This window comes from Ascaphus truei, chromosome 14 (genome assembly GCF_040206685.1).
Source record: "Ascaphus truei isolate aAscTru1 chromosome 14, aAscTru1.hap1, whole genome shotgun sequence".
NCBI lineage: Eukaryota > Metazoa > Chordata > Amphibia > Anura > Ascaphidae > Ascaphus > Ascaphus truei.
The window spans coordinates 1,038,314-1,051,832 of record NC_134496.1 but is presented as its reverse complement, the minus strand read 5'-3'; the positions used below and the strand labels follow the sequence as shown (position 1 = coordinate 1,051,832).

Here is a 13,519-nt window from a genome sequence, read left to right as displayed (position 1 = left end):
CACCTACAGAGACCCCCTGCTTCAATACAGTATAGAAAAATAAAAATAATAAAACATTTGATCGCTTTAACAGCTGCTCAGAGAGACACAGAGGCCTATTCACTAAACAGTGATAAGTGGTATAATGCATGATAAAAGCACTTATAGCTCCATACTGCCTCCTTTGCTATTCACTAAACAGTGATAACAGTGCAGTATTGTGCTATAATGGCTTTTTAACAACTTTTAACAGCCTGAGGCAAAAAAGTCGTCTGACAAGCCATAAAAAGGGCAAAATCACTTTTTTTGCCAGTAAATGCTATTCACTAAACCAGTGATTCCCAACCAGGGTTCTGTGGAACCCTGGGGCTCCTTGAGCAGTCTCAGGGGTTCATCCTACAGACCACAGCCTCCCCCCCATCCTCCCTGGTGGTGGTTTTTTTTGGTATGTATTCTGTACGGTGGATTGAGTGAGAGTGGGGTAATTGATGGAAGGTAGGGGCGAGTGAGAGAAGGGAGGGGGGCAGGAGGGAGTGAGTGAGGAAAAGAGGGAGTAAGAGAGAGACGCAGGGGATAAATACATGCAAGGCGTGAGGGGGGGGACTGTTAGTGAGACGGATGGGAGAGAAATACATGGGTAGAGGGTGGGAAATAGAGGTGGCTCATGAGGTGTGACATTTTGTGACTGACCCCTGTCTAACCTATTATGTGTCAGCCAGATAGGGGTTCCCCGAGATTTTTCGAAATACTTCAAGTGTTCCTCCAAACAAAAGAGGTTGGAAATCACTGCACTAAACAGTGATAAGCATATCGAACTTCAACATCTTGCAATATTTTGTCGCCAGCTAAAGGTTGGCGATAAAGATATTGCAAGATGCATAAAGGCATTTTCTTTTTTTTTTCTGCACATGATTGATACCAGGATCTGGCTGGAAACCCCCAGAGACTCACGGGTCTCCTGGTGGTTCCCATGGGTGTCCTGGGGTGAACGGATGGTCCCCGCCGACTTCCAGTATCAATCTTGTGCAGAAAAAAAAAATGCAGCCAGTTTCATTACCTTAGCGGCTAACCGCTAAGGTAATGAAAGGGTTAAAATCAGACACTGCCGAGTTGTTGGCACAAGGGGTGGGTGAAGCTTGTGGTTACATAGTTACATAGTTACATAGTAGATGAGGTTGAAAAAAGACATACGTCCATCAAGTTCAACTTATGCTAAATTTAGATAACAGAGAAAAGAAAGAATTGACGCGCCAAATCAGTCCTTTAAATAATAATAACCAAACCGTCTCTTGAAAAGTCCCCAAAGTGTCCTTGAACAAACAGGCAGTGAAGGGGTCAACGAACGGCTCACACCAAATAATAGTGCAATATGTAAAAAAGAGAAGAAAACAAACAGATAATAGTGCAGTACGCCAAAAAAGTTGACATTAAAACATTAAAAACTCACACATGACAAACATAACACACAATGACAGACAGACACTAGCAAGGCTATAATCCTAACAAAAAGCTATTTATTAACATTGAAATATTGGGTCCGGAGGATACAGCACTTATGTCCAGAGGGGTAAAATTGAAACCCTACTTACAGGACAATAGATGGTAAAAGCAGTGAAGCTGAAGATCGCTCAGGTGCTCCTCTCTGATGATAACTGGAGCTCCTTAAGGGATTGCCTCGTGTGGGGGATGAATGTTGGGTCGCACGAAAACCGAAACTTCCGGGTGGATGTGACGTCACACGCCGCGGTGTTACCGAAATCGCTGCTCCTCTTCCTCTCCTTTCCCCCCACAGCCTACACAACTGCTGCCAATATCCTCCACAACCAAACAGACAGCTCTAAAAACAGAATAATCTCCCAACGACGTTTCATGCACATGCGTGCACTTCCTTCTGTTTGGTTGTGGAGGATATTGGCAGCAGTTGTGTAGGCTGTGGGGGGAAAGGAGAGGAAGAGGAGCAGCGATTTCGGTAACACCGCGGCGTGTAACGTCACATCCACCAGGAAGTTCCGGTTTTCGTGCGACCCAAAATCCATCCCCCACACGAGGCAATCCCTAAAGGAGCTCCAGTTATCATCAGAGAGGAGCACCTGAGCAATCTTCAGCTTCACTGCTTTTACCATCTACTGTCCTGTAAGTAGGGTTTCAATTTTACCCCTCTGGACATAAGTGCTGTATCCTCCGGACCCAATATTTCAATGTTAATAAATAGCTTTTTTTTAGGATTATAGCCTTGCTAGTGTCTGTCTGTCATTGTGTGTTATGTTTGTCATGTGTGAGTTTTTAATGTTTTAATGTCAACTTTTTTGGCGTACTGCACTATTATCTGTTTGTTTTCTTCTCTTTTTTACATATTGCACTATCATTTGGTGTGTTATGTTTGTCATGTGTGAGTTTTTAATGTTTTAATGTCAACTTTTTTGGCGTACTGCACTATTATCTGTTGGTTTTCTTCTCTTTTTTACATATTGCACTATTATTTGGTGTGAGCCGTTCGTTGACCCCTTCACTGCCTGTTTGTTCAAGGACACTTTTGGGACTTTTCAAGAGACGGTTTGGTTATTATTATTTAAAGGACTCATTTAGCGCCGGCAATTCTTTCTTTTCTCTGTGGTTCATTTTCTGACTGTACAGTCAGTATTTGCCAGGCTGCCTGCAATATTTATTTCAAGTATTGTTATCATTTATATTATTTTTTAGCGCTGTTTTGCACCGTCTTTTTTTCGTTAAATTTAGACAACAGATTCTTTATTCTATATCTATACTTACTTATTGATCCAGAGGAAGGCAAACAAAAACCCCCATTAAGGGGAAAATGAATTCCTTCCTGACTCGAAGAATTGACAATCGGATTAATCCTTGGACCAACATCCTTCCCATGTATACTTATTTGGTATATCCCTGTATACCTTTCCCATCTAAAAAGATGTCCAACCTCTTTTTGAACAAATCTATTGTATCTGCCATCACAGTCTCCATGGGTAATGAATTCCACATTTTAACTGCCCTTACTGTAAAGAACCCTTTCCTTTGTTGCTGGTGAAATTTCCTTTCCTCCAACCTTAAGGGATGGCCCCTAGTCCTTTGTACTGCCCGTGGGATGAATAGTTCTTTTGAAAGCTCCTTGTATTGTCCCTGAATATATTTGTATATAGTTATCATATCCCCTCTTAGACGTCTCTTTTCTAATGTAAATAAATCTAATTTAGCTAGCCCCTCCTCATATGTTAGAATGTCCATCCCCTTTATTAATTTGGTGGCTCTTCTCTGCTCTCTCTCTTGTTCCATAATGTCTTTTCTTGGGATTGGTGCCCAAAATTGTACTCCATATTCAAGGTGTGGTCTTACTAATGCTTTGTAAAGGGGCATAATTATGTGTACTTCCCTTCCATCCATTGCCCGTTTGATGCAAGATAAGATCTTGTTTGCCTTTGCAGCTACTGCATGACATTGGGCACTATTGCTAAGCCTACTGTCTACAAGCACTCCTAAATCCTTCTCCATCAAGGATTCCCCCAATATATCTCCATTTAATTTGTAAGTCGCCTTTTATTCTTGCATCCCAAATACATAACCTTACATTTATCTGTATTAAACCTCATTTGCCATTTACCTGCCCACGTTTCCAGTCTCTCCAAGTCCTTCTGAAGAGAAATTACATCCTGCTCTGATTCTATTATCTTACACAATTTAGTATCATCAGCAAAGATGGAGACTTTGCTCTCGATCCCAACCTCAAGGTCATTAATAAACAAGTTAATAAGCCCCAGGGTGGGTGTTTAGGACTTGAAGGAGGGTGGCAGTAGAAGTTAACCCTTTCATTGCCTTAGCGTTTACAACCGGTTAGGTAATGAAGGGGTTACATTTTTTACAGTGACATACATTCAAATAAATACAAGCTCCCATTAGTAAAAATAAAATTAAAGCAGCTTCATAACCATAGCGGCTAGCCGCTACGGTTCTGATACATTTAAAAAAAATCATACTAGTGTGCAGGAGTAGGGGGTCTTCTGAGCTGAACCACGTTGATTTCAGCCTCGGGCCCCCCCTAGTTCCCGAGATACAGGCCCCAGTATAGGGGTGCCGGTATCATCCTGCAAGATTTACAGTAAATCCCCCGGTCACGTGACAAAGAGGATTTTAACATTGCAGGGATACCGGCTCCCCATACCGGGGTCTGTATCTCAAGAAGTAGATGGTCCACGAGGCTGAAATCAATGCGGTTCAGCTCAGGAGACCCCCTGCTCCCGCACACTAGTATTACAATTAATATTGGAACTGTACGATCGCCTGTAAGAGCCGGGCATGGAGACGCAGTGTCTCCGTGCAGCTCTTCCAGGCTGCGGTTTCAATCAGTTGCCGATCGCTAGTATTTATAGCGCGATAACACTACTTTAATCTTCCAGGGCTGCAAAATGTACTGCTTTTGGATGCCGCACACTGCCACATATTTCGGCCTTTCGGTCTGCGGCAACGGACACAGGAAATTACGCTACATTTGGACTAAGCTAAAATGTATCCATATGCCCACAAAAAGGAACTGTGCTTGTCGTACAGATGTCAACAGTATGCACTAAAAAATAAATAATTCTGTGCCCCACAAAATCAGCCAAAAGTGCTTCAAAACATTCACTACGTTCAGCTTGGCATAAAATGCTAAAAAAAAACTGTTAGCACAGAATGAATTTGCTAAGTGTCAACAAAAAAATGTATTTGACGTAGCATATGTCTCATTATATATGTTAACAAACGTATTTTTTACACAATATGGCTATTATAAATAATTTTACACTAATAACTGATATTTACTAATACTTGTGATACGTAATAAAATACACATTGTTCTATGTTAATTTAAATTGTATCCATCAGGTATTGAACTTGAGAGACAACAAATTGTGTCATGAAGTTTTATGCATTATGAAATCTTCATCCATACTGTAGCACGTACTGTATTGTGAAGGTTTCTATTACGTCTTAAATGTATTACCTCTATTAAATATTACATCTTAATAAATACTGTATGAGCCCAGATGTTTCAGATTTTCATTTATTTATTAATTTATCTGCTTTAAATCAAATGGCTATGCTTAATAATTGTAGAGTAACTAATATGTACAAGTTGACTCCAGATACTGTACAGTATTAGCATCTATTGGCATGAAACAAGAAAGGAGTGCAAAAATGTTTATAAGCCCTTACTGTTTTACGTGATATCGCATTAAAAGACATATTAATTTTAATGGGATTTTTCCTTCGATAGCACGTCTTCTTCGTTTATCTTCGCTTATCCCACTTTATAGATTATGGGCCAGATTATGGGCCATAGAGTAGTAAACTTCTTTATATGGATATAGGCAAACAGTAAGTATTCACTCACAAAAATGTAAAAAATAAAGTTCTCAAGGGAGTCCTCAAACTCCACAGTTGCTGCCCTCTGTCTCTCCCCTGTTGTCTCTTAATCCAAAGCGTCAAGGAATTATGACATTCCAAATGTACTGTGGAGACAGCCAACCAGATCCTTGGATGAGGAAAGCTCCCACAGAAAAGTCCAGAAGTTCATTCCTGATGTGTTTCTTGAAAACTTCACGGAGTGATCCTTGGAGGCAACCCCTGCTTTACAGTTCCCATCATTTTCACATCTATTAAAAACACATGACTTTAATATTTGTAATAAATAAAAATGTTATTACTGCATAAAACAACATCAAATACTAGATACATACATAAAATATGCAGATATTATGTAACAAATAATATCTAGTATAATCTCATAGAGTGCAAAAATATCAAATAAAAGGACACTATTAGGAACTACTGGGAATCCTTTTTGGAATGATGTGTTGATTGGTGAATTTGTAAGATTTTTTTTTTTAATCATAGACCCCTCACTCACAATATTTTTTATAGATCACCTTTATATAATTAATATTTTTTATTGTTAGACGATATTAATTAATTGTATTTAATGGTTGATATATACTATACAATAATACACAAGGCTATATTTATATGAATTTCTGGTGGTCATCACTTTTCACTTCACTTTTCATCCTTTGAAGCATATTTTCTCTACTGGTATTTGAATATACTAGATTTTTTCTGACAAAAAGATGCTAAAACAGTAGCTTCAACCAATTTTGTTATTGACCTATTTACACAGATGTTTCAGGCTAAATTTGCAAAGGTCCCAAATGAATGAGACTTTGATTACACAAATTCAGCACATGCACATTTTCTTCTTGAAAAATATATAAGTTATTTGCACTGTATCAGACAAACAGGGTAGACTTTCTTTAAAAAATGTATAATGTATGGCTAACCATTTCCACAATATTATATTATCTAAGTAAACCTATGAACAGGTGCCACGAGACTATGTTGCTTCAATTTGAAAAATAACTTAAGTGATTTATATATTTCTCTGTATCTAAATGCATATAGATAGGGAGATACTCCTTTAGGTAAGACTAATAAAACATTACAAATTGTCAACGTTAACCATAATCCTGTTCTTAGACCTATAACTTTGTTAATATACAATAAAGATTCTGTAAGAAGAAGCAAAAGTGGGCAGAAGTAGAAAAATAATATGATATGATGCATCAAAAACGTGACGCTGGCTCTGGAGGAAACACTTTTCCATATTCCAGTTTCTCTAGTTTTATAACATATAAGTAAATAACAGCAGAGAATCGATAATAAGCACAAAATAAAAGCAGTAACCAAAAGAATATGAAACAGTCTGATTGTATCATCCCCGTGTAAAGTAATTATAAAAATTATTGGTAGAGAACAAAGCTCAAGTTCACACGGTTTTGGTTTCTGAGTGAAGTACAAGGCTAAAAACAAGATCGCTGGGAAGAAGCAAGATGAGAACCAGAGTAACACTATCAGCTTCTTTGTTCTTGAAGGGGATAACAGTAACAAATAGTGCAGGGGCCACAGAACTGCCAAATATATGTCCACAACCATTGCAGCTGCGGTGAGAACTCCTCCACAGTAGGTTGCAGCCAGCAAAAACAGAAGCAGAGCACAAACATTCCTGGAAAGCTTCACGTTCATCACATTACAAATTGTAGTCGTGGTATAGAACAGCAGGTATATTAAGTCAGAAACCAAAGCATTCCCTAGGAGTAAGAATCTTGTCTCTTGACGTATACTGATATTAGAAAAAATTGCGAACAAAATAGAAGGTATAACGAAAAGTGCTGCAACAAAACAGACAATGGGTGAAATCAGAAACATTTTCATTTCCGAATAAAGAGGGTGAATAGTCCATTCCCGAAGCATGTATTGCGAAGGTTTATCCATATTCAGAGAGTGGTTGGTGTAACTCTCTCTTTGTAACATCAGTGAGGCATTAATTATCCTTAACAGACTGCATTCAGAAATGTTCATGTCACCTCCGAAGGCTCAGATTTATTCCAGGTAGATATGTGTAAAATTGATCACGAAAACATTATTCTTGGGAAGCAGTAAATCTAAAAAAAACAACCAGTTTTTTGAAAGAAAGCTCCTACTTTATCATAACATACAGTATGTAACTGTTGTATGAAATCACACCAACATAGAAGCCTTACAGCTATGAATGTCCCCTGCTACCTTACACTAACATAGGAAAGAAACAGATGGGATGTCTGCTTGAATAAATAGATCTAGATAAAATGTAAATAAATGTATGCTAAGCCATAAACATGATCATATTAAATGTTTTAGTAATTACTGATTGTCACGGTAGACCAGAATTTTACAGAGATTGCAAACACCAGACAGAACACAAGAGTTAGATAAAAAAGGGTTTATTCTGTCCGGAGCCAACAGGGAGCAACATAATACCGGTTGCATCGCAATAACTAACCAAAAAAGGGGTTTATGGGGGACTTGTAGACGGACGTTCACAGAGGCACACAATTTGAGACTTTTAGAAGGTGTAATTATAATAAGTCTTTATTGTGCCTTTTCCTTTTCATCAGGAAACCATCCAAACACAGGGGGGGGGGGGGGGACAAAGCTTCTATTCACTTGGGAGTATTTCTAGTGAAACACTATGCAATTAATTCACATCTCCCATAGTCAAGCATTTCTCCCAGCCCCAAACACATAGCATGAAATAAGCATATATAAGAAGTCTCTTAAGAATGAAAGTCTTATCTGTTAGCTGCTTTAGAGTAAGCTTCTCTGATCTCCTGGAACCGCACCCGTGTGTGCACAGAAAATGTCAGCATCCAGGTTTAGAAGTCTTATTTGTCAGCTCCAGAGATCTGTGTTCTCTTGGTCAGTCTCTCCTGGGAGACTCAAGAACCACTGCTCTGTCTCCAAAGTTCAGCTCACAAGTGAGCTAAGGAGTCACTTCCTGTCTCGCAAGACAAGCTTTTCTAAGCAATAAGGTAGGAGGGGTTAGTTAATTGCCTACCAGCAGTTAACCACCACACTGCTGGATTAGAGGCACATTTGTGAACAGGGATAAGTCCCCTGTTACATACCTCCCCTGTTTGTGGGAAGCTCGGGCTTACCACGGCCAAAGCCCATCCTTCCACTCTCATTCGAGATCTTTCTGTGACTTGAATGAGAGTGAATGGAGGAAGAGAACCCTCTGTCCCGCTGGGATTGGAGCCCTTTCTCCAGTTTATTTTTGTCTCCTCCCGAAGGTGCTTGAGATCAGCACTCCTCAGTCGCTCGAAGAGGACTTTTTCCAAGTAAAGTCTTTTTACCGAGTCCGCGGTCATGAGATTTCTGTTGCGTCGGGCACTCCTCTTTTTGTAGACAAACTGTATGGCAACAGTTGTAGAGCAGTTAGGACTAGCCCTTAGAGTTTTCCGCTTTTGAAGCGGTCTTTCTGCACCTCCTACACACAACGGAGTCGCCAGTTCAGCTTCTTTGGGACTAAGTTGCACCTCCACCGCCCTTTCCAGAGAACGTCCTATCTTTACAGCTTCCTCAGCTAAGGATTCTTCTGGCTTTGATTCTGCACTCCTACCTCTGTTTTCTGCTTGTTGGGCAGCTGTAGGTTTGGCTAGTGCTTTCTTAGGTGGCTCAAACTTCATAATCTTGTTTTGAAGGTGCGTGGAGTCCCCAACTCTCACTGTATCCTTGTCCTCACGGGCATTAGTTACTATGGGATACTGGTGCTTGGGCAGAGCCAATACCTTTTTCCGTATTGGAGGAATCTGTAAGTTACTGGTCTGCAGAGTCTCAACCTGTTTGAGTGCGTCTTGCAAGTCTCTTCTCAGGGAATTTATCTGCGCACTTTGCTTTCTCTGTGTCTGTATCAGTGTCTCCTTCATATTCTGGAGATCTGCAATTTTTGTCATTAAGGTTGCCGCTGCACCTGTTTTCTCCTTGGTATACTGACTCAAGGGAATGGAACAGTCTCTCTGTCTCTCCAGCTCTTGCTCCAGTTTCTGAGCCTTCTCACGCTCCCTCTCATACAGAGTCACCTGGTATTGAAGCTCCGCCTCCAATGATGCTCTGAAGACATGCAGCGTGGCCTTTAGCTCCTCAAACTGCTCTGTGGGGACGTACTGGGTATTCAGACGTTCCTGCAGCGCTTGTACCTCTTTAGCAGCCTGCAGCTTTTCTTCCTGCAGCATTTGCTGCTTCTTCTCAGCATACTGGAGGTGTGTACGCAGACCTTTCAGTTGGTTCTGCAGTCGGTGCTCTGCTTCAAACTTTACCTTGACTTCTTCTGTCAACTGAGAATTTTCTTCTTTCAGTTTTAAGTTTTCTCTTTTTAATCTTGAATTTTCTCCATTTTCAGTCTCTGTATTCTTCAGGGCGTCTTTGCAGTCCCCCTACGCACATCTGCTTTGAGAATGACAATCTCCTGGCGTGAGACATCCTTCTCTAGGTTGAGGGTCTGAAGCTCCTTCTGAGAGACTTTGAGATCTGTATCAAGATTGACAGTAGTTTCTTTAGCAATGTCCAGCTCCTCAGTGAGACTGTGTAGTTCCTTTCTGGAAACATCCAGGTCTGTGCGGCAGCTGTTGGTCTCATGATGTGAGGCATTCAGTGCTCTGTGGAGTGTCTGAACCTCTTTCTGAGATACGTCCACCTCTATCCGGACACTGTTGACCTCCTGTTGTGAGGCATTCAGCTCTATGCGAAGAGTGTGAACCTCTTGCTGGAAGACTGTCATCTGCTTCATTGCCTCCTCATACTTCCGCTTTAGCGTACCCACCATTTCATCAGATTGGCTCTGCTTTTCATCCATGGCGGAAATAGTAGCCTTTGCAGTATCTAGCTCAGTCTTGAGATCGTCCAATTCTCTCCTGGCTAAAGAGTACATTGCACGCACATATTCCTGTAGCTTCATGTTATTTTTCTGTAGCTCTGTGTAACCATCTACCTTTTGTTTCAATTGTTCACGGAGCATATCACAGTCATGCCTAGCATTTTTCAGGGCATCTTCAGGGCTGGTCAAAGGATCGTCACTCACTGGTTCCGGCTCCACTTCCCTGGGATGGTTGGTTGAGGGTTCCTCCCTGTTGGCACCAGACAAACACTTCTTTGGGGTACACGACTTCTGGATGTCTGTTCCTTCCACGGTAAGGGAAGAACCTCTTTTCTTTTTCCGCCTTCTGGATTTGGATGACTCCGTCCCTTCAGGGATATTGGGGTCTCCATCTTCATTTGAAATTTTACCAGCGTCACTGGATCCACCCGGCTTTTCTTGCAACTGTAATAGCTGACGGAAATATTCGGTGATCCACTGCTCCCGCTCTGTCTCCTGCTGATCATATTCGTCATCAAAGGGAGCGGTCTTTTCTGTTCATGCCGAGTTCAGGCACCCCCACCATTCTTGGGGTATTTTGTGGGTGTGACTCGGTTCGGGTTCCCCGTAAGAGATGTCTTCCTCTTTATTGGACTGGAAGGGCCACTCTTCCGTGGGGTAGGGTTCATTACAGTATCGCTGCATCTTGTCCTCCATTTTTAGGCTATCAGGTGTCATTTTCTTCCTGACCTCAGGAGGCGCTATTGCAGCTGTTGCCACTGTATTTGCTAGAACCCCCAATTGTGGTAGTCCTACAGGTGGGCATATTTTGCGTGTAGAGGTCGTAGCTCTCACAGGCATCTCTGTAGAATTTTTCTTTCTTGGATAAGTTTTACAATATCAGCAGTACTGTGCATGCATTTTCTCTTATCAGGTATACAAGATGTGCAGTTGCTAGGTAAAAAAGTCTATTTGCTTTACACCATTTACTTGCTAGGTTTAATCTCTCATTAGGTATGCTGAATGTGTGGTTGCTAGGTAAAATCTTCTGTTTGCTTTACACCATTTACTTGCTAGATTAAATCCATCCGCTTCAGCAACAGAATTTGGTTTTCTGCCTGAGTTCAGTAATTTTCAGTCTCATCTTTGGGTATTATGGCATTCACACTTCACACTTTGGGTGTCTGTTTTTCTCCCAAGATATATATAGGCAGAATTTTACTTGCAGAAAATAACTTTCTTTGCAGTGGACTATTTCTTTCATTCCCGGCAGGGTGACTCAACACTCAGCAATTGGCTTTGAAATACCTTTTACACAGTTCAGAAATCCCTTTTTCCCCTATAGGGCAATTTTACACTCAGCATTTGTTTGCTAAAAATTCCCCTGCTTCAGCACAGTCTTGTATCAATTTTCACACTTTTCTGCATATACTCCATTCACAGCTGGTAGCCCTATGCGGTGTGGCAACCTTTATTTGCAAAATCAGTACCACTTGTGCGTCACCATCTGTATTCACTGCTACAGCGAAACTTTTGAAAACAACAAACACCTATCCCTTTTTAAGAGCTGACTCACTTCTTGAACCCTGACTATGGCTGGAAGGCAAAACCCCTATTTTAATGACCATATTACACTTTGTGATAGGCAAATAAGGTTTAGCTGCTTCAGCAGTCTCTCTCCTCTTGGGATTGGGGCAAAGAGTCCATCTGTGGTTTTGTAAGTTTTCAGTGGTGTTTATCCCTTTAACTCTGATCTCTGCTGCATGAGGTTTTTTTTTATTTTTCTAAGTTGCTCAGACTGTTTGTAGGCAAAAAGCATTAAAAAAAAAATTCACATAAAAAATCTCTGGTCCTTTTTAACTACAAAGACACCTCTCGTCCCACTTCGGACACCATATGTACTGCACCGACACACTTTATTCGAGCAAATACCCGGTATGTCCCTGGCAGATACCTGGAATGTGTCGCCAGTGTAGACAGACATTCACAGAGGTACACAATTGGAGACTTTTATAAGGTGAAATTATAATAAGGCTTTATTGTGCCTTTTCCTTTTCATCAGGAAACCATCCAAACACAGGGGGGGGAACAAAGCTTCTATTCACTTGGGAGGATTTCTAGTGAAACACTATGCAATTAATTCACATCTCCCTTAGTCAAGCATTTCTCCCAGCCCCAAACACATAGCATGAAATAAGCATACCGTCGCGGCCGAGTTTATTTGAGCATTTGCCCGGTCTCGGCCGCGACAGTAACCGGGCGCGCGCCGGGGTGTCCCGGGCACGCGCCAAAGCCTCGGAGGAGCGCCCTCCGATCGGGGCTTTCCCCCTCCCCTCTCCGGGTCCGCCGGGTCCCCAAGGAACCCCCCACCGCCATCCCCCACATCGCGGGACACCAGGGCTCCCTCGGGGAGCCCTGGACACGCGTGCAGGGGGCGCAGGCACCCGATGATGCGTGACCGCGCATCGGTGATGCGCGGCACGCCGAGGGGGTGCGGCTAGCAAGCCGGGACATCTCCCGGCTTGCGGAACTAGCCGCACTCAAATAAAATGTGCCGCCTCTGTATATAAGAAGTCTCTTAAGAATGAAAGTCTTATCTGTTAGCTGCTGTAGAGTAAGCTTCTCTGCTCTCCTAGAACCGCACCCGTGTGTGCAAGGAAAATGTCAGCATCCAGGTTTAGAAGTCTTATTTGTCAGCTCCAGAGATCTGTGTTCTCTTGGTCAGTCTCTCCTGGGAGACTCAAGAACCACTGCTCTGTCTCCAAAGTTCAGCTCACAGGTGAGCTAAGGAGTTACTTCCTGTCTCGGAAGCCAAGCTTTTCTAAGCAATCAGGTAGGTGGGGTTAGTTAATTGCCTACCAGCAGTTAACCACCACACTGCTGGATTAGAGGCACATTTGTGAACAGGGATAAGTCCCCTGTTACAGGACTGCTCTTTAGATGCAGGACACTGCCAAAGCTAGCTTACCATGGAAACCACATCAATCTGTTCTACTACTGCGGACTCTGACCGACTGACATCCACACCTAAGAACCAGGAGAGATTGGAATCTACACCTCCCCTGGAAACTACTTCTTACGCAGGTACTGCCCGCAGACCAGACCCATCCCTTCTACTGAGGTGAGGAACGTATAAGGGCACGCACCCGCAGCAAAAGGAGCATGTCCGGAGTGTGGTGATTGCGGCGTTGCCAGGCGATGTTAGCTAGCAATACTTGCCGGTACCGGTGAAGAAGTGCCATCGTCGTTGCAGTTAGCCTAGGTCAGGGATTGGAGAATTCCGGAAGGTCGTTTGTCCAAGCGGGGGTCGAGAGCCAGAGAAAGACG

At 42.2% G+C, this 13,519-nt stretch overlaps 1 protein-coding gene across 1 annotated transcript; it reads right to left on the bottom strand.

Moving 5' to 3' along the window:
- Positions 1–6,276: 6,276 nt before the first annotated feature.
- LOC142466244 (putative G-protein coupled receptor 148) lies at positions 6,277–7,939 on the bottom strand. The gene has a single exon (XM_075571180.1). It carries the CDS (start codon positions 7,378–7,380, stop codon positions 6,325–6,327), a length of 1,056 nt encoding a protein of 351 aa, XP_075427295.1. The 5' UTR covers positions 7,381–7,939; the 3' UTR covers positions 6,277–6,324.
- Positions 7,940–13,519: the final 5,580 nt, after the last annotated feature.

What these genes read in the sequence shown, in the direction of transcription:
- LOC142466244 (XM_075571180.1), bottom strand. Translation starts at nt 7,380, where the DNA reads ATGAACATTTCTGAATGCAGTCTGTTAAGGATAATTAATGCCTCACTG.